Source organism: Cynocephalus volans, chromosome 15 (genome assembly GCF_027409185.1).
Source record: "Cynocephalus volans isolate mCynVol1 chromosome 15, mCynVol1.pri, whole genome shotgun sequence".
Lineage (NCBI taxonomy): Eukaryota > Metazoa > Chordata > Mammalia > Dermoptera > Cynocephalidae > Cynocephalus > Cynocephalus volans.
Genome location: NC_084474.1, coordinates 5,078,659 through 5,105,012, shown reverse-complemented (window position 1 = coordinate 5,105,012; position 26,354 = coordinate 5,078,659). Strand labels below are relative to the sequence as shown.

Sequence of the window (26,354 nt, the reverse complement as noted above, 5' to 3'; positions counted from 1 at the left end):
TATTGAGATATAATTCACATACCATATACAATTTACCCATTTTAAGTACACAATTCATTTTAGTATATATTACAGAGCTGTACAACCATCACAATCTAAACTTGGAGCATTTCCATCTTTCCAAAAGGAAACTTTATATCCATTAGCTGTCACTCCCCATTTCCCCCTTTCCAGTCTCTGGAAATCACTACTCTACCTTCTGTCCCTATGGATTTACCTATTCTGGACATTTCATATAAATGAAATCACACACTATGTGTCCTTTTGTGTCTGGCTTCTTTCACTTATCATGTTTTCAAGGTTTATCCATATTATAGCATGTATGAGTACTTCATTCCTTTTTACAGCTGAATAATATTCCATTTATAGGTATACCACATTTTGTTAAACATTCAACAGCTGATGTACATTTGGGTTGTTTCCACTTTTTGGCTATTATGAATAATGATACTTTGAACATCCGTGCATCAGTTTTTAGGTGGACATATGTTTTTCATCTGGGTATACGCCTAGGGGTGAAACTGCTGGGTCCCATGACAACTCTATGTTTAACATTTGAAGCATGGCCAAACTGTTGTCTAAAGTAGCTGCACCGTTTTACATTCCCACCAGCAATGTATGTGGGTTCCAATTTCTCCATGGTCTTGTCAACACTTGTTATTATCTTTTTAGTTACAGCCATCCCAGTAGGTGTGAAGTGGTATCTCACTGTGGTTTTGATTTGCATTTCTTCAATGGCTAATGATGTTAAGCATCTTTTCATGTGCTTATTGACCACTTATATATATCCTCTTGTATATATCCTCTGGAGAAAATTCTATTCAGATTATTTGCACACAGAAAAATTGGGTTGTATTTTATTACTGAGTTATAAGAGTACTTGTTTTTCTCATTTTAATATTCAGGATATAAGCCCCTTATAAGAAATATGATGTGTAAATATTTTCTCCCATTCTGTGAACTTTCTTTTTGCTTTCTTGGTGGCTATTTTGCACATAAAGATTTTTAATTTTGATGAAGTTCGGTTTATCAATCTTGTACTTCTGGAGTCATGTCTAAGAAGACCTTGCCTAATCCAAGGTCACAAAGATTTATGTTTTAAGGGTTTTATACAGTTTCAGCTCTCCTATTTAGGTCTGTGATTCATTTGTATGTGGTGTAAGGAAGGGTGCTAACTTCATTGTTTGGCATGTAGATATTCATACCCATCTATTTTTGTGTAAAGTTTAATTTAATGTCTAACTGAGGTTCTTCTGTTATTAAACAAGCAAAACCAATTTGAGCAAACTATTGTTAAGAAAAAAAAAGGGGAAGAAAGAAGGAAAGGCAACTTACTGGAGTATCACTGGGGTTGTGTTATATACTAACCCACACAAAGTACTGGAATAAGGAACTGGACAGTATTCTGACTTTCATCTTTGTTTCTTTCTGGCCATCTACACCGTTCTTTCTCTGTAGACCAACTTTTTTTCTGTTTCTCCACACACAATGCTGAAAGTGGCTGCAGATGAAACCAAGCAGGTATGCCACCTTGATAAAGCCCCTCAAAACTTAGATGAAAGTGAGCTGTGGCCTTGGTTCCTCAAATGTGAACTGATTTAGAATCTGGAAGCTGAACTCAACAATTAGCCATTTTAAAGGTGAGTATGAAACAGCAGCTGAGCAAGCAGGGATGTAACTTAAGCAATGAAGAGGGCCATAAATCAGAGCCACTAGACTTTAAGGATCAAAGGCAATATCTTAACATGTATCCTTGAGCCTTGTTTTTACAGGGACTGAGACTCCACCAGATGGCCAATGTTGACTAAATGCTGACTGCAAGAACCCCAGACTGATTGGAGCCAGAAGATTGATGATCAGAGATCCAGAGATGTTCCTCTGTCTTCTGAGATTCAACCAATCAGAAACATCCACAGGCTACTCATGCAGCTCAGACCTCAACCCACAAAGTTTCCTTTAAAAATCCTTGCTTGTAAGCTATAGGGGAGTTTGGGTTTTTTCAGCATTAGGTGCTCGTTCTCCATTGCTGGCATCACACAATAAATGCCTATTTTCCATCGCTGAAACTAGGTGTCAGTGTTTTGGCATAGCTGTGCGTAGAGTGCTGGGACACGTTTGGTTTGGTTATACAGACATGTTCTTTATTACTTCAGTTCAAGCGATTAAAGACTGGCTGTCACGCAGACCCAATTCAAAACCTAACCAGTGCAGCTAGAGTCTCTTTTTCATCCCTGGTCTAATCATATGTGGCCAAAAGGATGAAGAGCTGCAAGTAAGACACATACAACTTTGGGGGGAGGGGAAATGGACCACACCTATCAGGAGAGGGATGAGTTCTCAGAGAAAGGGATTGCTGTAAACCGGGCAGACAGCCACCAAAAGTGTTCTCTGTGCTTAAAAACTCTTGGAAAAATAAATAATCCAAAGAAAAACAACTAAAGTGAATTCTATTAAAATATTAAAAATAAATTCAGAAGTTAGATAATATTCAATGTTATTTTTGATAAATAATCTAAAAAGCTATAATGCAAAAAGCACAATCATTGGCAATCAAGCATTAACCTTCCCAACTTTGAGACTCATATGGAGGACAATCTGTGAATCTGGTGCTATGTGGCTGATGATTACCCAAATCCAGAGGCACTGAACTTACTAACCAGTAGGAGGTTCACACAGCTAAAAGACACTTCTATTTCAACTGAGAGTCTCTTATTTAAAAAAAAAAATGCTTTAAAATGTCTAAGAAATTACATACTCCAAGAACTCCTAGGTTATGGAATATTTCATTTGCAATTTAGAGTAATACTTCTTATCAATAAAAAAAAAAACTCAGTAAGGTCAATAAAATGCTTCATATCAGCATCATGACCGGTTCGGGTCAACTGCCAAAAAAACCAAACAAACAAACAAACAAACAAAAAAAGCATCCTGATACAGTTTGCTTACTCCTTAAAAGATTACTACCAAATCAAAATCTCAGAATGTTGTTTGAAATAGGAAGGGAAGACAAAAGCTGTTGCTACTATCAGCTACACCCTGTATTACACCAGTAATATATATATCAATAATATACCAGGCACTTCACATTCACAAAGGCAATGCAAGGAAGGTATTATCATCCTTATGTTACAGTTAAGAAATATCAGACTCAGAAATTAAGTACTTTTCCCATGTTCAATTGGATAGCTAAGTGACAAGAGTTGATAGCATAATCTCAGTAGAGTTCAACACGTAACTGGTTCTGGCAAAACAACACTGAGGTCCTGTGGGTGGGTAATTATTTCCTTCATGCTCAGTAAACTTGATCACAAGTAGAAAAAGACCAACATAACTCACAATACTCTATGCTCATTAAGGTCAGGCATTTGTTCTCATTCACTGCTGTACTGCCCAATACCTCATCTGGCACACAGTAGCTTCTCAATAAATTTGCGGAAAGTGACAGCACTTACTTAGTAAGCTTCCAATCTACTATTTAGGCAGAACACAGCAAGAACAGTCATCTACAGCCTCCTTCTGTTCAATGTGACTTCTCCTAGTAATAAACCTCGCAATGCAGGGATCTAGCCACATCGTCTGTTTGTATAGGCAGTTTACAACTACTGCAATATTTTCTAAGTATTCTTTAATTAACGGTCTCAGGCTAGGATCAAACAGCATAAAAGTAATTTTCTCAAAACTCTTAATACCTTATAGTTCTGCACAGATATGTAAACAACAACTGATAATCTTACTGAGGATGTTCTTCATGAGTAAGAAGCTATCTTTAGCTCATTACTACGTCCTGACTCATGCTAATAAAGGAAAAACATACAAAATAATTTCCTTAAATTTTGCCAGTAACACATTTTACTTGTCTATAACTTACGTACCAGTAACAGCTTAAGCTAGGAAAAGCCCATTAATTTTAATCCTTAAAGTGAAAAAAAATGAAGAGTTAAAAAAATTTTTTAATCCTTAATATAATTCCAGAAATATACTGTCTTCTTGCAGCCAAATGCCTTCAAGGAAACCAAAAAATTAAATTTTATTTCTACTGTTTGAATTATTTAAGCGACGTAAATTTCTCAGTGAAATCTCCCCCCAAATTATGATAGGGCCCAAAACAAACATATTTTGGTTCCATGTCTTACTATGGGATTTTTATTAGCAAACTGTTAGTATTCTTTATAGATATGTTGATTCTTAAGTCTGACTATTTCCTAATGATCTTTTAGTTACCTAAAATAATCATCTTGTTCTCTTGCCATTAAATGTGTATTAGAGAGTTGACTACAAATAATTAAATATCACATTCATAATGACAACAAAAATATAGCAAATTTTGCTTAGCCTCTGCTGAGTCAAAATAACCAACACAGGCACGTAAGGGATAGATACTAAACCAAGGACAGACAACTTAGGGAAATATAAAAGCATCCACTTATGAGGTATTTCACCATTGGCCATAGCTTGACCTTATTTTATTTCCTTTGGTTTCATCTATTTTCTTTTCCCTCTTTCTTGAACTTTGAAAACAAAAACTGATGGCACTTAGTGGCACAAATTGCTACTTCTGACCCTATTCTTTCAGCTGGGATGTAGTTGTGGTATAATAAAAAATATACTTGGTCTTTGTCCCTAGTTCCTGGCACTGATTTCCTAAAACCCTTGGAATTTCCTGAGTGATAGGAGTGTCTTTTGTAATTCATAAGGAGCCTCTGTGGACTATCCCAGATTTATACTAATGAGGTGATTCACTGTGGGAGCCCCTAGATAGCTACAGGATATGTGCTGGTCTCAGAGGAACCAACCACATGATTAAAGGCTGGAACTTTCAGCCCCAAACCCCAAGCCCAGAAGCTGAGTTCACTCACATGGCTGATGATTTCTATCATACCTATGTAATAACCACCCCCCCAAAAACCATGAAAAACAGGGTTCAGGGAGCTTCCAGGCTGCTGAGCACACTCATGTGCTGAGGGTGGAGTGCCCACAGAGGGCATGGAAGCTCTAGGCTGCCCCTAATTCCATACCCTGTCTTGTGCATCTTTTCCATTTGGCTGTTCCTGAGTTGTATCCTTTATAATAAAACTAATCGTAAATATAGTGCTTTCCTGGGTTCTGTGAGTCATTCTAACAAATGACTGAACTGGGAGGAGTGATGGGAACCCCTGAATTTGTAGTTAGTCAGGCAGAAGCGTGGGTGCACTGAGGACCCCATTTCCAGCTGGTATCTGAAGTGGGGGGGGGGCTGTCTTATGGGATTGAGGCTTTAACCTTAACTTGTGTGGTCTGCACTAACTTTGGGTCGTTAGTGTCAGAAATGAACTGAACTACAGGACACCCAGTTGGTGCCAGAGAAATTGCTGATGGAAAACAGAGTGGCGAATCTGTTGGAGTGAGCAGAACTGAAGCCATGTTGGGAGCTGAAACTGCCTGGGCTGCAGAGTGGGTAGAGGGGCTGGGTTTTAAAAAGAACAGTTTTTTTTTTTCTCTCCACTCTTTCTTCCCATCTCCTGACTTTCTTATCATGCTTGCTAAGTAGAAAAAGAAAGTCAAGAAGCTAATTAGTATTTTGCAAAACTAACAGTTCTTTCTTTGAGATTTGATCAAAACAAAATAATTGGAAGCTGACCTTGGGCACCAGCCAAGTACATCTGAGCAAATCAAAATCTTGCAGGGTCCTGAGATAACAGCGAAGATGAGAACAGAAACCAGACGAGGCCTTGGGGAGACCTTGTACCTGACCCACAGTCACGGACCCCGGACCCCTCGTAGCTTGTTTCCTTCTCTCCTACTTCTCACCTCCCACATTCCATTCCCTCAGCCCCTCCTTTAAAAACCCCTCAGTAAATCTAAATCTTTGAGATGGGATAGCCTACCATCTCTTTCAGCTGAATACATCTGGTTTTCTAACAACATTTGAATGCTAAATTTTTTTTTCCCTTCTCAAGGGGGCAGGCAACCGGACCTGAGTTCGTTAACAAACCCTTTTGAAGACGGGCTAAAAGAAAATAAAGTTGCTTTCTTTTAAGTTTAAAGTCAAATTTTATAATTCCTAGTAGATCTGCAACATAACCGGTGCCACTTTAGACAAGCCCAAGTACAAAATGGCACCGCCCACCTCCACCCCTCCCCTGTTCCCTTTGCGAGAAGCCTCCTGACTTAAACAGAAACCCCTTTTGCTTCCACAAGGACGCAGTTCTCCACCCCAACCCACGTTAGCATAATGACCCTCTTTGATGGGATCAGCCAGCCCTTGGTGCACTATATAAGCTCTACCACTCCCACACCTGGTGCTGTCCACCATTTTCAGGGCAGCCCTGGGCTGCCTGCCACTCTGAGCACAGCCTGGCAGATTTTCTTCCTTTAATAAAGCTTGAACAGTACCCGGCATCTTGGCTCACTTTCTTTCATTATGGTGCCGAAACCTGGGAAGGGTTTTGGCTGACGCTGTGGACGATCCCTTCTCTCTTGGGGTGATTGGCCCTCGGCCACCCTTCCCAGACCTGCCAGAACCAGGTACACTTGGGACTCTCTCTCCTTTTGCCATTTCAGACCAACGCATCCAACACCAGCCTCACTTCAGGGTGAGTCAGTGGGTCTGTCCTGCCTACTTCTAAGGGTTCCCCCACTACTCTCTATGACTTTGGTCTTGACAAAGCTCAGGCGCCTGGCCAAGGGAACTCTTCTCGTGCCCCCCAGCTATTGGAGGACGCTCCTCTAGCCGGTCGGTGGCTTTTCTCTTGAAAAGAAGGTGGGCACCAAAGGGGACTCCCTTTGCTGGCACGCTTCTTCTACCAAGACTGACTTCCCTTTCTCACCATCTACACAGGATCCTCACGATCCAAACCTCCATGCTTTACACCCTTGGGCTGTCTCCTGGCCAATTTCTCGGCCTCCAGGGAGACATTAAAACTCAAACGACTTGTTACAATGGATCCCAGTGGCCACAAGATGGCACTTGATTTAGACATTCACCAAAATGGCAAAAGCCGTAGAGATTCCTTGTTCAGGCCTTTTCCTATCTCTGAATGTGTTCCTCTCTCTGTCAAAACTGTCCTATGTCTCAAATTCTCCTAGCTCATGCTCGACCTCTCCTTCCAGACTCGGATCAATCTTCTGATCCGTCAGCCCTCCACGCTTCTCTCTTCCCCACACCTGGCCTCCAGATGCTCGTCCTCAGCCCAACTCCTCCCCTTCTCCCCCTTCTCAGGTAACAACCCCATCTCAGCTCCAGCTTTTTATAACCCTTCCTTGAAGTGGCTGGGATGGAAGGAATTGTCTTGAGTCCATGTACAGGGAGCAGGTCTGGATGGTGGCTCAGATACATGCTCAAAATAGTAGGTGGCCTGTGGGAGCTATTCCTGTTCCTTGCACGGACCCAAATTGGAACTACCAAGCTGGCCACAGGAATCGAGATCTCTGGGATAACATGATCACACACCTACTTCACAGCCTCCAAAAGAGTACTCACAAGTCAGTCAATTATGACAAGCTTAGAGAGATCACACAGAGATCCACTGAAAATCCAAGTGAGTTCCTAACTCGCCTCTCTTGAAGATTTACATGAATACACACATATAGACCCAAACTCCCCCGTAGGCATGGCCCTCGTACACTCTCATTTCATTACCCAATCAGCCCCTGATATTCACAAAAAACATAAAAGAAATCAGGCCAAATACCAGCTCCTGGCTAATGCCATCCAAGGCTCACATACTCCAAACCTGGCTGCCTCAAGGGGCAAGCCACCCGAGAACTGCTTCAAATGTGGTCAACCAGGCCACTTGGCACGGGCTTGTCATAATCTGTCCTCACTACAAATGGCCAGGTCACTGGGGGATTGACTGTGCCACTTGCCAGAGAGGGAGTGGCCCAGTCCCCAACCTACAGCCTTTGGCTTAATGGCCATCCCTACTGGAGCTTCTCAGCTTTTCCCAGGAGGAGGACTGATGATGCCCAGGGCCTGAGGCCCCCACAGAGATCACGTGAACCCATGGTAACTCGCCTCGTAGCAGGTAAGCCGATCTTTTTTGTCATCAATACAGAGGCCATTTACTCTACCCTTCCTGAATATGCAGGACCAACAACCCTGTCCTCTATCACAATAGTAGGGGTCACAGGATCAGGATACTGCCCACAGATCACTCAAGCCCTTTCCTGCACCCTACATCACAACCAATTCACACATAAATTTTTAATAATGCCTCAATGCCCAGCCCCCTTACTGGGATGGGACATTCTTTTCAAATCCAAAGCTACTCTCACCCTAAACACTTTAACTCCAGCTACAATATTCCTGTTACAGGCTGCACCTAGACCTGGCCCCCGAGGCTTCCACCTTCCCCTCCCCTCAGACAATGTTAATCCCTAGTATGGGACACTTCTTCTGCCTCCATTGCTATGCACCATTCCCCATCCTTGTTAAATTGCTGAACCCCTCTTTGTTCCCTAATCTCCCACAGTACCCCATCACTAACAAACACCTAATAGCCTTAAAACTCGTCATACACAAACTCCTTTCTTCTCATCTCTCATGGCTTACCCACTCGCCTTTCAATACACCCATCCTTCCAGTAATAAAGCTTAATGGCTCATACCATGTAGTACAGGACTAATCCTGACACACACCATTCCTAACAACTGACTGGGACAGTACTGCCTCAGGGGTTTCGGGATAGCCCCCACTTTTCCAGCCAGGCCTTAGCTCAAGACTTATCTGAACTTCCCCCCCAACCTCTAGCACTTTAATACAACATGTGGATGACCTCCTCCTTTGTAGCCCTCCTATGAGGATGCACAGGCCCACACTGTTGCTCTCCTTAATTTCCTGGCCTCCAGGGGGTTATTGAGTGTCCCCCAGCAAGGCCCAAATTTCTTCTTCTTCAGTTCAAGTGTCTAATTTCTGAACTCCCTACTCCTACCACAAAGGGTGAAATCCTTTCTTTCTTGGGGCTTGCAGGGTATCTGTGCCTATGGATTCCTAAATTTGGCATGCTAGCAAAGCCACTTTATGGGGCAGCCAAAGGGAATCCTGCCATTCCTTTAGATCCCACAAAGCCCATTCATTCTCCCTTCCAGCAATTAAAAGCTGCTCTCCTTGCAGCCCCAGCTGTATCTCTCTCAAACCTATCTCATCCTTTTATCCTATACATCACCAAAACCCAAAGATTGGCAGTCGGGGTTATGGGACAAAAGGCAGGAAATATTTTCTCCCCAGTTACAAACCTCTCTAAATAACTAGACACCTCATCTCAAGAACAGGCCCCTATTTCCAGGCCTTGGCGGCAGCTGCCCTTTTAACAAACAAAGTTCTAAACTACTTTTAAACAACAAACAGTCAAGACCTTCTCAGCCATAAGGCCAAGTCAATTCTCTCCCTTTCCCACCTACAACTTATTCACCTTACTTTAATTGAAAACTCCCAGTTCTCTTTTAAACCTTGCCCTCCCTTAAAATCCTGCCACTCTCATCCCAAAACACTCATGACCCTTAGAACACAATTGCATGGAGGCTTTAGACCTCTTTCTCAATCCCTTTCCACACATCTCCGTGCATCCCATTAGTTGGTTCATAGATGGGAGTGCAACCTTCATGCCTGCTCCCCAGGCAGGTTGTGCCATAATAAATCTAACACAAGCTATTGAGGCTGCACAACTACCAGAGGTTAGGGTTATACACTGCAGAGGACACCAAACCTTCAATGACCCCATATCTCAGGGAAACAAACAGGCAGATCTAACTGCAAAACAAGCTGCTCAATCACCAGGCCCCCAGTCTTCCTCTCCTGGTCAGGTCCTTCTCATGGCCCCTACACCCTTATCCCAATACATACTCCAAGAAATACAACACCTCCAACAGTTGGGGGGCACACAGAAAGGACAAGTGGTATACTCTTTCCAGTTGCTATGTCCTTCCTACTACACAAGCTGAGCAAATCCTTTTAGATTTCCATAATTCAGTTCATATAGACTATGAACTCCTACTACGCCTTCCTCAGCCCCAAGAGACTCATCTATCTCCCACTTTGCAAGAAACTTTTTGTGGTCACCCCCCACCCTGTCGATGCAGCCTGCAATGTTTCCACAAATGTCTCTTAACATTCCTTTAATCTCACCTCAGTGGGGACTGTCAGCGTTATGCGGGGCCTGCCCACACTCTGCCTTACTAAGACCAAATGCTACCACTCAACCCCTCCCCATCCATTCCCTAAAACTGGAATATATTTCCTTTGTAAAACTACATTATCCTGTTGCCTGCCCCCCTAACTCGATTTCTTGCATATTCCTTTGGCTTGCCCCTAATATTATCGTCCAGACAGAGGGGACTGGGACTAACTTTGGCCCTCCCTCTCAGGAAGTGCCCCCGCTCCCGTAGGGCACTAATTGTACTCTTTTAATTGCGGCAGAATCCTTCCTCCAACTGGAACTGGCATAGTGGGCCCTGCTACTGCCTCTCAATTCTATCAAAAACTCTCAGAAGAACTAAGCACAGATAGCATCTCCTCCCTCCAGTGACAGGTCACCTCACTCGCGACAATCGCTTTACAGAACTGTTGGGCCCTTTACTTCCATACAGCCGAGAAGGAAAGCACCTGCCTCTTCTTGTGGGAGAAATGCTGTTATTACAAAAATGAGTCCAGGGTGATCCAAAACAATTTAAACCATTTCACTGAACCCTTGGATACCCTGGCTTATGCCCCTACTAGGACTCCTAACTGTGCCTCATCCTACTTTTTGGTCCCTGTCTCTTTTGGTGTTTCTCTAATTTCTTGCAGGAACGTATGCAGGCTTTCACAAACCAAAAAGTAACCAAACTGTTCCTACAAGGAGGATATCAGCCCCTCAGAATCAGTGACCCTTCCCCAGAGGAATACAACCTCCCCAACAATACCCCAACACCTAAATCTTTTATTTTTTCCATATCTTCGCCTATCTCCAGCAGGAAGTTGCTTCAGAAGAATGAGACCTCCGCCCTTTTTCCTATACTTAAAAGGCAGGAATAATAGATCTGCAACATAACCAGCACCACTTTAGACAAGTCCAAGTACAAAATGGCACCATCCACCTCCTCCCCTCCCCTCCCTCCTTCCCTTTTCGAGAAACCTCCTGACTTAAACAGAAACCCCTTTTGCTTCTGCAAGGACCCAGTTCTCCATCCTGATCCACATTAGCATAATGCCCCTCCTTGATGGGATCAGCCAGCCCTTGGTGCACTATATAAGCTCTACCACCCCCATACCTGGTGCTGTCCATTTTCAGGACAGCCCCGGGCTGCCTGCCACTTTGAGCACAGCCCAGCAGATTTCTTTCTTTAATAAAGCTTGAACAGTACCTGGCACCTCCACTCACTTTCTTTCAATTCCATATTCATTCACTCAACAAATATCTTCTCAACACCTACTACAGAGCAGGACAAGGGGATGTGGATGTGGAGAGTTAGGGCAGTGGCAATGTTAAATAGGGTGGTCAGGGAGTGCTATGCTGAGTAACTGACAAACGTCAGGGAAGGGTGGAAGGTGATAAGGAAGAGTGTTATGTGCGTATCTAACAGAGGCAGAGGGCAAGGCCAAGCAAAAGCCCCACTCCAGGAAATACTTGATGTGCTTGAGGCTCGGCAAAGAAGCCACGGTGGAACAGAAACTACTAAATGAGGCCAGAGTGGTAACAAGTGGTCTGGATCACCAAGCATCTCACACACTACTGTAAGTACTCCGGCTCCCACAGCAAATCTGACTTACTAAAGAATCACTTCAGTATCCTTGAAGCCAAATTTAAAGACATAAGAATGATGTGGATAGCTTAAGACAAGAACTGAAAACAGACTATTAAAATCAGCAATATGCAGATCACTGGCAGCCCTGACAAGCACAGTTTTGAGAGAATAGTGGGAACAAAGGCCTGACTTGAAGTGAATTTAAGAGAACAGGAGGAAAAGAATCCCGTCGTAGGATGGTTTGATTTAGTATTTTTTTATAATGGGGTAACTACATCATAAATTGAAGAGCATCTTATAAGCGAGATCATGTCTTTCTGTTCCTAGTTTATTTCACTTAGCATAATGTCTGCCAGGTTTATCCATGTTGTTGCAAATGACAGAATTTCCTTCTTTTTAAAAGCTGAATAGTAGTCAATTGTGTATACGTACCATATTTTCTTTATCCACTCATCCACCAATAAACACTTTCGTTGATTCCATAACCTAGTTATCATGAATAATGTTGCAGTACACATGGGAGTGCAGATATCTCTTTGACATGCTGATTTCAGGTCCTTTAACTATATACCCCGAAGTGGGATTGCTGGATCATATGGTGTATTACTCCGTTTTTGATGCTCATAACAAAATACACAGAACTGGGTGATTTATAAAGAAAAAATTGATTCATTGCAATTTCTGAGGCTAAGAAGTCCAAAGTCAAGGGAAAACAGGCTGGTGAGGGTCTTGGTGGTGGCAACAGTGACCCAGTGGTCTCACATTGTAAGATGGTAGAAGCAGAGAGAGCAGAGTAAGAGAGCAAGAGAGACAGACAGACTCTCCTCTTCTTTTAAAGCCCTCAGAACCACGCCCCTGACCACAATTTTTAATCCATTCACTACTACATCGTCCTACAATCCAATTACCTCTTCAAGTCTCCACCTTTCAATTACCATAATAGGATTTCCCACCCTCTTTAGAGTCACAGTGGGGACTAAGTTCCTAATACATAAAACTTCGGGGACACAACTCAAGCTTCAGGGAGTTTTGGGGGGGGACATAATGCAATCCACCACATATGTACAGTTTTATTTATGAAATCTGTACAGTTTTCATAATAGCTGTACTGACTCACATTCCCACTAACAATGTACAAGGAGTCCCTTTTCTCTGCATCTTTGCCAAGACTTATCTCTCCCCTTTTTGACAACAGCCATTTCCAACAGGCATGAGATGATATCACTGTGGCATTAATTTGCATTTCCCTCGTGATTAATGATGCTGAGCATTTTATTATATACCTGCTTGGCCATTTGTATGTCTTCCTTGGCGAAATATCTATCCAGGTCCTTTGCACATTTAAAAAATTTTTTTTGTAACTTTTATTGAATTAAAATTGATTACACATATCTTGGGGGTTCAACATTGAGATATATTGATCAAATCAATATTACTAGCATATATATTGTTACAAATCATAATTATTCTTTATGCCCCTTGTTCAATCTCTTCCCATCCCCCTCTTCCTCCCCCCCCCCACCTCTAATTACCCTAGATTTCTTCTCTCCTTCTGAAAGAATAATGGTTACTCTGCTGATTTGTTGCCTAGATGATCTGTCCAATGCTGAGAGGTAAAATCAGGTCCCCCAATATTATCATAGAGCAGATGCTTCTTTTGTCACTCTGAAACGGGCTTTGTGGAGAGAGACATCCTCTTCTTTATCTCTGCTGGTGACTCTCCTTGTGTCAATGCACGCTAGTAGCTGGCGGACCATCTGCATGGTGGTTGTAACGTCTAGCCACTTTCATGGCAGCCATGGTTATTGTGGTGGCTGTGGTGGCACCCACATGGAGGTGATGTTTTTGGCATGCTCCTTGGTGCTGGTGGTGTGCCTGATTTTGAGGAGTGTCTGGTTCTCACCTCCATGCCCTGGGTCCCCGGACAGGCTCCGAGGTGCTGGTGCAGTGTGCCTGGTTGTGGGGAGTGTCTGGTCCACAGCTCCATGCGTCAGGTCCCTGGGTGGGCCCTGAGGTGTTGGCGCAGTGTGCCTGGTTGTGGGAGGGGGGTCTGGTCCCCTTCTCCATGCCTCAAGTCCCCGGGCACTTTGCACATTTTTTTAAATGGGGTTATTTGTTCTCTTGCAATGAGCTGCTTGAGTTCCTTATATATTTTGGATATTTACCTCTTATCAGATGCATGGCTTGCAAATATTTTCTCCCAATCTGTAGGTTGCCTCTTCACTCTGTTGACTGTTTCCCTTGCTGTGCAGAAGCTTTTTAGTTTGATGCAGTACCACTTATCTAGTTTTGCTTTTGTTGTCTGTGCTTTCGGGGTTAAATCCAAAAAAATCATTGCCTGGAACAATGTCAAGAGGACTTTCCTCTATGTTCTCTCCCAGCTGTTTTACAGTTTCAGGTCTTATGTTTAAGTCCTTAATCCATTTTGAGTTGATTTTTATATATGGTGTGAGATAAGAGTTCAATTTCATTCTTCTGCATGTGTATACCCACTTTCCCCAACACCCTTTATTCAAGAAACTGTTCTTTCCCCACTTTGTGTGTTCTTGGCACCTTTGTCAAAGATCAATTGACCAAAAATGCATGGATTTACTTCTTGGCTTTCTATGCTGTTCCACTGGTTGGTGTGTCTACTTTTATGCCAGTACCATGCTGTTTTAATTACTGCAGCTTTGTAATATAGTTTGAAATCAGGTAATGCAATGCCCCCAGCTTTCTTTTTGCTCAAGATTGCTTTGGCTATTCAGAGTCTTCTGTGGCTCCATTAAATGTTTTCAGAACATATATTCCATATCCATGTTTTTCCGTTTTTGTGAAAATGTCACTGGAATTTTTTTTTTTTTTAAAGATGACCAGTAAGGGGATCTTAACCTTGACTTGGTGTTGTCAGCACCACACTCTCCCGAGTGAGCCACAGGCCGGCCCCATCACTGGAATTTTGATAGGGATTGCACTAAATCTGTACATAACTTTGGGTACTATGGACATTTTAACATTATTAATTCAATCTATGAACATGAAGTATCTTTCCATTTATTTGTCTTCAGTTTCTTTCATCAATATTTTATGGTTTTTAGAACATAGATATTTTGCCTCCTTGGTTAAATTTATTTCTGAGTATTTTATTTTTTGTAGCTATTGTAAATGGGGTTGTTTTCTTGATTTTTTTTTCAGATAGTTCACTGTTAGTGTATAGAAATGCTACTGATTTTTATACATTGATTTTGTATCCTGCAGCTTTACTGTATTCATTAATTAGTTCTAATAGTTTTTTGGTGAAGTTTTTAGAGTTTTCTACATATAACATCACAGAGTCAGCAGTCACAATGTCACTGCTTCCTTTCCTGTTTGTATGACTTTTTTTCTTTTTTTGCCTACCTGCTCTGGCAAGGACTTCCAGTACTATGTTAAACAGAAGTGGTAAGAGTGGGCATCCTTGTCTTGTTCAGGATATCTTGTTGTGGTAAAACAATATATATACACATAAATATGGAGAAAATAGAATAATTTAGTCAGGCTCCCTTGGCTTAGGTCTGGCTAGGGGGGGACGAGCAGCACATTTCTTGTAAACAAGTTGTGTGTGGGTAGAGTTAGTGCGCATGTGCGCCAATGTATCTTTTTAGTTTTGTAGCTATCGTGTGTTCTGCAGTTTGTGAAGCAGGCTGGCAGCACAGAGCTCATGTCTAACAATAGAGCATGTTTACTCTGCTGGCAGCTGCTCAGTTTCAGTTTTCCTTTGGACTTTGTCAGTAGCAGTTGAGTTTCTGAGTTTCTCCTTTGGACTGTTTAACTCTTAGACGTGTGTGTGCTGAATAAAGACTATTCCTACTTCAGCCCAGGCTCCAAGGACCATTTTGTCCAGTTACCTAGCTCATAGATCTGCATGTGAAGGGTTTGTGAACAGGCTCAAGGGGTCTGTGAACTCCAGACCCCAGCCCCAGCTCTACAACTGGCGTCATCAGCAGGATTACGCCACAATACACATATGTTCTCTCTCCTGGTTTCTGCAAGTGATAGAGATCCTATTCAAACTAGCTTATGCAAAAAATTCATTTATTGACAGATACCTGGAAAATTCACTTAGCTAGGCCCATGTGCCCATTGTTTTTATTAAGAACTTCAGTGAAACTCTCTAGATGATTAGAAGGCTAAAAATTATTAGGACACCACTCAGAGGTGACCATAAAAATTACAAGATCACTCTTCTTGCAGTGCTAGGACCAGGGATGGCCAGGTTTCAAATGAGCCCCCTTCAGCTCCATCAAAAAACCTGTGTGCTTATACACATGGAGAGATGTACTGTGCATGTTAAGTTACAAAAGAAAGTGAAAACAAGCTATTGTTTTCAAACATGAGACCCCAGTTCTAAAGGACAAAGACAGATCCTCTGAAATATAGGCATTTGACCTGCTTCTCAGATGGTCAACTCTATGCAGCTTACTGCAAGGTAAGTAACACCAAAAATTCGTTTAATGATGACACTAATTCTCAAGAGAACTGCAGGAAATCCCAGCTGATCATAAGTAAACACTTTAATATCATCAGGCTGACAAGTGCTTAGGGCTTCAAAATATAAAAGTACCTTCAAATCATGCCAAGCCCAATAACTTCTTAAATTTACACATAAACCTTTATTTAAAAAATTCCTAGATCAAAAATTGATAGTCACATAATATCAATTTTACAGCCATTATGTTTTCTAAGTACTTAGAAGAAAAGAACCAGGTATGCTTTATATATCCCAAACAACTATTTCATTCCTTTAGTCATTTAACAGACATGGGCACCATGACTCACATTGAACCAAGGGAAACTGCTGATATTTGATCATCTTGACCTACAAGGTATGGCAATTTCATATGGTCCAACCCAAAACCAGGCATTTTCCTAGTTGAGGCTCATTTGAAACCTGGTCATCTTGGTTCTAGCACTGTGAGAAGAGTTATCTTGTAATTGTCATGGACTCAACAGTGAACAAAACAAATTCCCTAGCTCTGTGTGGAGCTTATATTCTGTGCGCATGTTTTTGTGGGTGCAGGGGATGGGGGTGGGACAGATAAATAAACAGCCAAATATATGGTATATCAGATGGTATCACATACTGCACAGAAGAACATAGAAGGTTAAGGGGGATAGAGAGTATACAGGAATGGCTGTTGCTATTTTATATGGGTAGTCAGGGAAAGCCTCACTAATAAGATGACATTTGAACAAAATCCTAAAGAAGGAGGAAGTATGCCTCTTAGATTCTCCTACAATGGCAAAATCTGGTTACTAACATGAAAATTTCTGCTAAGCTTATGCCAAAAAACACAAGAACAAATAATTCTGCTAAAACCGAATGCTCCCACCACAAAAATATCCCATAAATATATACAATAATCTGTCAGTTTACAAAAAAATTAATTATTTTTAAAAAGCCAAGATCATAATATACATCGAGTTCTGCAAAGTGGTTGTTGTAACTTACTAAAGTCTTGTGGGCATATTTCTCATCAATACTCAGTTTTCTACCCCTCCCCTCCATTACAGCCCTAATTAAACTTGCAACCAGTCAATCTATACCTAATAAGCACATGCCTTCAAAATTATTGATGCTGCTTACAGGTCTTATTCTACATGCAACACAAATTTCTTGTAAGCATTTTATTTTTTTAATCCATATTTTCAATCGAATAAATATCCACATATAAGAACACACAAACGGATAAGCAATCTATTCTTACATCTTTTGAAGAACCTGGGCCATCACAACCCCATTTGTTAAATCTTCCACGGTCTGGCATGGTGCATCCACATTAAATGTCCGGATCTGAAGGAAAAAAAAGGGAGAAAGAGATTCTATTTTTAACAATATAGAAGAAAAATTTTCCCTTGTGAGAAATTCCTGCAGGTTATTATTGTAATTTTTCTCTGTTGGTAAAAGAGAAATTGTGGTGCACAATGGGTGACTTCCCAGCATCCATTCTACTCACAAATGATCAATCTAAGAAAATCATGCGATCCTTTATCCCCTCTATCAGTGACAGACTCTGGGACACACAGGGCAAAGACAATTGGACCAAAGAGATACAAGGAGATACTCCTGGGAAAGATAGTCTTCTCTTGACATAAATAAGCATGTTGCCTCAATTACTGCTAGCAGTCACCTTTGGCGACTAAGGGAATCAGTTTTAAGATGAGGCGAATGCAGTAGACAGAGGATGAACAGAAAGAACTAAGTCCTTGAGGTACAAATTGAACCACTGAATTAAAAAACCTTGAAACCTCCTACTATATGAGATAAATTTCTTTATTGTTTAAGCTTGACCAACTTGAGGTTTATGTTACTTAGAGCCAGAATATCTTTCCATAGATGTAGAAATCATACTCATGGTTATATTAGATACTCAATTCATTTTGTTTTCAAATATTTTCTTGATTAGAGCTAACTTTGTACTGGCCAACATGATGTGGCTGTACTTTTCCTAAAAGTAGAAATTATCACTAGAAGAAAGCATTCCTGAGCCAACAATGATTGTACCCACTAGTACAACCAGGATTTAGAAGGAAATAAATCACTGAGAATATACAGACACAAGCCATCCTCTCATAGGGTAGTGAAATGTAACAGTCATATAGGAAGTACAAACAGAAAGCAGAAAGATTAGAAGTGAGAGTGGCAGGTGCCATCCAGGAATGAAAAGCAGCATGGTATGGACTGGGTGGGCGTGAGAACTGGAGGAAGAGACGGAATAGGGAAAAAAGCAGAACAATGAAAGTCAAGGCTAGAGAAAGAAGCATCGTCGTGCAAAACACTATAAGCCTTATAAGTAAGCAAAGGATTTTAAGCAAGAGAACAAGGCCATGAGATTTGCATTATATAAAGATCATAATGGCCTCAGTATGAAGAAAGGACTGGAGGGAAGGAGGCAGGGAGACCTGTCTTAGTAGGTTTATATATTAACACAGAAGAGACTAAGTCATGACAGTGGAAGTACTGGGAGTAAGAGTCAGGCGACATCTGTCTCCACACACATTTTTATTTATTTTTATATAGCGGGTTAGGAACGAAGTAAAATTGCTGATCATAGTATAGGAGGGTACCTCTAAAGGTTTATGGAAAAACAAAATTATAAGATAATACATTTTCTTTCTGTTGAGTCTGTAAAGAAAAAAAAATTAACATGAACCTTTCCATGAACTTTTTGAAGTACCCTGGTATGCACACTTTAAGTTTTTGATAAATACTGCCAGACTGCCCTTAATAAATGCTGTAGCAATTTACTCTCCTCCTAAGAGTGGGTGAGTGTACACTTCTCTGCACCAAGCTATCGAACCTTTAAAAAAAAAAAAAAAATTATTAACAAGTGCAGTTAGTAGTAGCTTCTTCATATTTTATATAGGAGAGTTTTATGGGTAGTGATGGTTACGGAGTTAGAGGCCAAGGGAATTACCTTAAAGATCCTCACAACAAGTAATCTTAACTTACACGTCTATTTGAGAGAGGTGATAAAAAGAGAGTCCTTCCAAGCCACCCCGTCACTAACCTAATACATGGTAGGGGTTCAATAAATAATTAGTAAATGAATAAATAGAACTGATTTTGAATTTTACTCCATACTATCTCCTGTTGCCTTCTCATTGGTAACATGGTAATAATTTAAAAAGAAATAAGCACCTGCTTCCATTTTACAGCTGCTAAGTTAATGGCCCATTTTTAAGAAAAGAAATAAACAAAAAAATTTCTTCCTTGTAGGTTTAGAAAGAAAGAAAGGCAGCACTGAGGGCTGTATCTCATTATCTCTTTACCACTAACCTCAGCACAATGCCCAATACAGAATAAGCCCTCAGTGAACGCTGCTTTGGATGGAAGGAGCTTTGCTCCTAATTTGCTGTGTAACCTTGAACATGTCACTTCATCTCTCTTAATGTCAGTTTTTCCATGTAAAGACTGGGGGAAAATACCTCACGGAGGGGTGTGTTGCTTAAGGAATGAATGAGAAAATGAACGCACATTAGGTATTTTGAAAATTCTAAAGCAGTGGTCCCCAAACCTGGGTGTAGATGAGAATCATCGGGGAAGGTTGCATTTTGAAAACACACATTTCAAACAAAATAAAACAAAAGTAAATTACTAACAGGGCAGGATGGTTAGCTAACCACTTGGTTAAAGCATGGTGTTGGTAACACCAAGGTCAAGGGTTTGGACCCCCATACCAGCCAACCACAAAAAATACACACACACACACAAAAACAAAACAAAAACCCCACATTTCTTGGTTCCACCTACTGAATCAGAGTAGGCGTGTGCATGTTTGTGTGTAGGAAGCTAGGAATCTATTTTTAACAAGCTCATCAAATAATTCTTATGCATCTGGGCACTGGTTTGGAACACTCTTACCAAATGTATGGGATGCAAGATTAGAAAACTGCCTTTGGCCAATCAGAACTAACGACTCAATAAAGTACGTAATTTAGTTGGAAGACCTGATGTGTTTTTCTCTTTGTACTTATAGAAAGCTAAATTTTCATTTTTTAAAAAATGTGGCTCCCAACTATTTTCTTTGTATTAGCCATTGAGGTATGGAGTTGCTCATGAGGGCTAGAGGATGTCCACTGCTGCTTTGAGATGAAAGTGAAACAGGTCCCAAAGAAAATTTGTACCTACAGAGTTTCTTTCTAGGGGTAATGAAAATATTCTTGGAATTAAATAGTGGTGATGATAGTACAACTTTGTGATCATACTAAAAATCAATGAATTACACACTTCAAAAGGATGATATTTATGGTATGTAAACTATATCTCATTTTTAAAAAATCTATCACCTTCCAGTTCTCTGAGCCTACACCTATGGTGTACTTCAGGACAGTAGTACAGTAAAATTGAAAGATAATTGCACCTAATTGCATTAAGGCATGAGATTCTACCTAAGGAGTCATAACCTTTAATTTCAAAAAGCTCTATTACCACCACCTAACCTCCACCTCATCCTCTCCTACAAGAGAAAGGAGTAAAGCATGAGATCACCCGGAATTAGCATGTGTAGAACAGTGGTTCTCAACCAGGGGTAATTTTGCTCCCTAGGAGACATTTTTGTCTGTTACAACTAGGTAGGTGCTATTGGCATTTAGTAGGTAGAAGCAAGGGATGCTACTATTTACTAAATGTCCTTTAATGCACAGGGCAGTGCCCACAACAAATATCCAACCCAAAATGTCAAATAGTGGTAAGGTTAAGAAACCCTGCTCTAGAACAGTGGTTCTCAAAATGTGGTTCCCAAGTCACTAATGACAGCATTGCCTGGGAACGTGTTAGAAATGCAAAATCTCAGGCCCCAGTCCTGACCTACAGAATCAGAAGCTATGGGCAGCATGAGTCACAGCAATCAGTGTTTCAACAAGCCCTCCAGAGCATGCCAATCAATACTAAAGCATGAGAACCATGCAGAACTTAGCAATCTTAAGGTTAAATATAAATGCAATTGAAACACAGAGGTGAATTTCTTGCTCAAAGTCATCGATACTTGGTATGAAACAAAATCAGATTCTGAACCCAGGTGGCCTAATGTCAGAACCTGTACTCTTAACTGCCATGCTATACTGACCCTCTATTTTTTTTTTTTAAAGTGCTTTAACTTCTGTACATCAGTGATTTCTTTATCCTTCCATCAGAAAACAAAAATTGTTGGTAGAATGGAGTTAGGCAGAGGAGGGAGAATGGAATAGAGGAATATCACCATAATAATTATACCCTTCCTAATTCTATACACTGTATGCATTTTACAGGCTGCCAAATAAGTATTATGAAAATAATGATATGTTGATGTTGTTTGGTTTCCCAGAAGAAGTTTATTAAGTCTATTTAATTGATTCTTTTTCCACTTAGCTTCACTGGTAGCATTCTAGATTCTTTGTTTTTCAGTCTCTAAAACTGAGAGTCATGTACAATTCAAGAAATATCTGATAGGTGTTAACAGGCAGCACATATTTTTCTAACAGGTAGAATACATTTTGACTCTGAGGGTGGGGAAAGGAGGTAAGGTGGAAATTTTCAAGCACGTCCTACTGAACTTACTTGCTGCATAAACTTTAATTTGGAATTTAAGCTTAAGATGTTTCCAATGGTAGGATGATACCTTGTCTTTTCCTAAGTATTCCTCTTTCAGCAAAAATCTGGAACATATGGTTCTTGATACACTGGCAATTTATCCAGCATTTGGGGCAATGAGATGTTCCACAGAACTGAATTCTGCCCAGGTGAATGAATTATCCCTTTAAGTGCCTGCCCTTTTATTATTTATAACCATTTCTCGTGGGCAAAAATTCTAGTATGTACTATATACACATCTCCTATCTCAAACTAAAAGCTATGTACTGAAAATAAGCATTTATTAGATACTCGGGACCATAATTATGATCTCTAATAAACAAACACAGAGGCTCTAGAGGCACATAAGGCTGTCATCCCAGACTGAACGTCCAGCTCTGGGGTCTGCTCAGCCCCTGACAGCTGTCTGTATTTTGCTGATTGCTGCAGTCACTTCTAGCCTACTGAGTGCAAAAAACCACACAACTGAGTTGCCTAGAAGTTTATATAAAATAAATTACTTTAAATGGGAGTCGCTCTTTGTATTGTATACATTTCCCTTTCCATTTAGTTTTGGAATTGTGTTCAGCATTAATCTGGCCTCCAGACAGGAGGAGTTGCTACTAGATTAAATGCACATGTTCAGCTACCTCAAACACTGTTCACATGAACATGTATTCTGCTTTTCATACTAAAGCTAAAAGAGAACAAACCCAGCATTTAAATGCAACTTTATTTTCAAAACATTTCCATGTCCTTTTTTAAATGTTTCCAAATCTTAGAATTTTACGTCTTTGTGTGAACCTTGCCCTCCAGTGTCGTCCCTGATAATTTCTATCCTTATCCTCTCCAGAAATTCTCCTTGGTAAGGCTTTCAGTGACATTTCAAAAAGCCTATTCTACAATACCTTTTTCCTTGACCTCTCTCTGCAGATGATAAAATGTCAAGAAGGGCCGGCCCCGTGGCGCACTGGGGAGAGTGCAGGGCTTGGGAGCGCACTGGCGCCCCCACCGCGGGTTCGGATTCTATATAGGAATGGCCGGTGTGCTCACTGGCTGAGCGCGGTGCGGGCGACACCAAGCCAAGGGTTGCGATCTCCTTACTGGTCACAAAAAGACAAAAAAAAAAAAAAAAAAGTCAAGAAAACAGGGATAATCCATGTTATCAGATTCTAAGTAGCTGGTTTAAACTTCCATGATTTTTCCTCTGTACTTTTAACAGCATTTCTTATTTCAATAACTGCACTGACTACCACTTTTTTTGCAGATACCCTTCAAACACAGATGGTCCCCAACTTACAATGGTTCACCTTAAGATTTTTCAACTGTACGATGGTGCAACAGAGATATGCAGTCAGTAGAAAATGTACTTTGACAGATGGCGGGTCAGCCAGCCCTCAGCTGGTTAGAGAGCAGCCTTATCACGCCAAGGTTCGGAATTCCAATCCCCGTACCTGCCAGCTGTATTCCCAGTACCCATACAAATGTTTTCATAAAAAAAGCTTGTGTTACATGATTTTGCCCAACTGTAGGCTAATGTAAGTGTTCTGAGCATGTTTAAGACAGGCCAGGCTAAGCTACGATGTTCAGTAGGTTAGGTGTATTAAATGCTTTTTCAACTTACCATGGGTTTATCGAGCCGCAGCCCCATGGTAAGTCGAGGAGCATCTGTACACGTATTTCCATGACTTTTCTTTCTACACTTTAAACAATGTAGCAGATTCGGTTAGCTTCCTCATCCCTGCCTTACTGCTGCTCTTCTAGCACCGAGGAAGGCACTGTTTGAAGACTCAAAAACGCAAATCTGAAGCTCTTCAGCCTTCTATTTACAACCTCTGCCAAATCTATCCTTCCGCAGTATCAAAGAATATAGTAATTCTTTCCTTTGCGGCTCCCTGGCCTTGTCAAACCTGGGCCACACTATGCGATTTATCAGTTTTCCTCTTAAAATACAGCAGCGAAACCCATCCCCTTACCTGAAGCAGGAATCTACTAGAGTTGCAAGCTTTGTTAACTACATATTATTGCCAACGATCTGAAACCCCAAGAATGATCTAATATAAAACTTACTGAATATATAAAACTCTACCATTATATATTCTATGTTTTAGAGAACATGATATGATTCGTGACGTAGCCAAATTATGAAAACCTCAGACTCTATTTTTATTACGTTTGTTACAACCAACCTAAGAGGATGTTTCTCAAACCTCTCGAGCAAAGTGCCCCTGCTCAAGAGATGTCTGTACCTCAGGGATCTGCACTTGTGACCCAAGGCACTGCTAAACAGAATTTGATCTTTGTGTTTTACCCTAAAAGGAGTACAAATGGTGTCGTCGCCTCCATAAATACATTCACATTTTATTCTAGAAACGACATTTCACATTGTTAGCCATGAGCAAAACGAACGCTCCTGAAAGCAGCACTAGGTTCCTCCCGCGGCTGGGCACGTCCTTCCACCCGCCCCCGCCGGGCACCGCCGCAAGCGCGCCAGCGGGGTCCGCGGGGCGGCTGCTGCGGGCGCGCTGCGACCTCGTGACAGGCAGGACCCACGCTCACTTCACACGTGAAAATCTTAATACCGTCTAACAATTTAAAACTACAATGCCATAGCATCGCCGAAATGTCTTTGAGTTCCATTACTGATTCCCCGAGACCATCTAGATTTAAATCTCGACCCTTCCTGCCTTTTGAGAGTCCCCCACCCGCTTCCTTTCTAACCGCACCGCGCGCTGTAAACACTCTGCCCGTGGCTGCTGTCGCACTTCCCCTGCCTCCCTCACAAACGCGTTTCCTCCTTCGGTCTCCCCCGGCCCGCGTGAGTCCGCAGCGCAGCCGACGCCTCCGGGACTCCAGCCGGCCGAGCCTCCATCCCGCGCCCGGCCGCTACCAGCCGACCCGGCCTGATGCGGCCCGCCCCGGCGCCCGGCTCCGCCCGCCCAGGCCCGGATGTGACGGCACCGTGGCCCGCGGCGCTCGCCCCCCGAGGCCGAGCGTGGCGTGGGGGACCCGGAGCGGCGGCCTGGGCAGGGGGCCTCCCTTCGCCTCGCGGCCCCCACGTACCCAAGTGAGCAGGCTCTCGCACAGCTCCACCCGCTCCACCGACTCCACACTGAACATCTTCCCCCGCGGGGCCTGGCAGCCTTCCACCGGGCAGAGGCCGCTGCCGCGCCGTCTGGGTTAAAGTCCGGAGGATCCGGGCAGCCGAGCCGGCCTCTCGCCCGCCTCCTCCTCGGCCGGGACGCAACTCCGGCCACGGCGCCAGCAGCCGCTCCCGCACCGTCGCCCGCGGAGCCCCTCCTCCTTCCACTCGGGGCCGCGCGCGGCGGACCACGCCCGCCGCCCCGCGTCCCCGCCCCTCCTCCGAGACGCAGCGCCGGCGAAGGCCGGGGCCGCCCCCCGCCGGCCACCTATGTGTCGCGGCGCGCGCGAGCCCGGCCCTGACGGCGGCAGCGGCGGCGGCGAGTGTCCCTCGCCCGTCGGCACGGAAGCTCGGCAATGCGCATGCGCTCGAGCCGCACTCCCACTTAAAAGAGACACAGCGGGCGGTGCCCGCGAGGGGCGGCGGGGGCGGCCCCCGGAAGCAATCTCTGTCCTCTGCCCCGGGAGCCGGCGAGGCAGCTCCGCAGCGGTGGAGAGGTACGCCCCGCCGGCCGCGGCGTCGCGCGCTGCCACGCCCTCCCAGCCCGGACCCCGCGAAGGGCCGCACGGCTGGGGTCGCCCCGGCGGCCTAGACCCCTCGGGCCGGGAGGATCGCTGTCCCGACCCCGGGGCTCGTCCTCCCTCGGGAAACCCGGTGCTAAGCGCGGGAGTCGCCTGCGGGCGATGGAAGAAGGGCCGACGTGGCGGGCGTCTCGGCGGTTCTAGGTGGGCCTGGCTGGCGGCGAGGGGAGCCCGCCGTTCCTTCCTGGGTCACCCGGAGCTTTGACTCGGTGAAACTGTACTTGCAGTAGGAGAGGGTGACGCCAGTTCGCTAATCCGTAGGGACCCCGACAGACCCTAGAGCCGGTTTCTCCTGGTGTTCAGAGTTGGCCTCCTTTTAATGGCGAGGCGGATCTTTTTAGGGGAACCAATTCCTGCAGGGTTACCGATAAATTTTTAAGCAATATAGCATTTGCACAAAAGTGCATACGAAGGTAACAAATAATGAAACACCCAGATAAAAACAAGAGCATTCCCACCCCCCACCCGTTCCCCCACCCATACTGTGTTCCTTCCGAGCACGAGTCTCTCCCTAGCCTGACTTCTGTGATAATGACTTTCTTGCTTTTCGTTATAGCTTTACCACCTATGTATGTAATATAGTAATATAGTTTTTCTTTTCCTGTCATTGGACTTTTATAAGTGGCATCATATTTTGTTGTTTTGTGGCTTTCAATCAATATCAAATTTGTGTATATTTATAGGTAATTTTCGTTTCTTCCTCGTATTCCATTGTGCGAATATAACAGTATATATATTCTTATTGTTGATGGACATTTTGTTCCTGCTTGGGGCTACTCAGAGCAATGCTATAAACATTCTTGTACCTGGACCCTAATGCAAATGTGTTGGAGTTTCCAAGACATAAGGCTTGGAGTCCTAG

The 26,354-nt window shown here is 42.8% G+C and overlaps 2 protein-coding genes across 8 annotated transcripts in view; one reads left to right on the top strand and one right to left on the bottom strand.

Annotated features, from left to right (window-relative positions):
• Positions 1–25,232, bottom strand: part of HOOK3 (hook microtubule tethering protein 3) — a 117,378-nt gene extending 92,146 nt beyond the window's left edge. For 2 of the 4 annotated variants that reach the window (XM_063080039.1, XM_063080038.1), the window contains exons 1-2: positions 24,833–25,231; positions 17,427–17,512 (exon numbers count right to left, since the gene is read on the bottom strand). In XM_063080039.1, coding sequence (XP_062936109.1) covers positions 17,427–17,512; positions 24,833–24,889 — 143 coding nt within the window. In that variant the 5' untranslated portion in view covers positions 24,890–25,231. Of the gene's footprint in view, positions 1–17,426; positions 17,513–24,832 lie in introns of all 4 variants that reach the window. The other 2 variants (XM_063080037.1, XM_063080040.1) reach the window with 2 other exon arrangements.
• Positions 24,806–26,354, top strand: part of RNF170 (ring finger protein 170) — a 42,468-nt gene continuing 40,919 nt past the window's right edge. For 2 of the 4 annotated variants that reach the window (XM_063080043.1, XM_063080042.1), the window contains exon 1: positions 25,420–25,636. Coding sequence is in view for 1 of the 4 variants with exons in the window: in XM_063080041.1 (XP_062936111.1) it covers positions 25,182–25,408 (227 nt within the window). In the remaining 3 variants the exon portion in view is untranslated. The other 2 variants (XM_063080041.1, XM_063080044.1) reach the window with 2 other exon arrangements.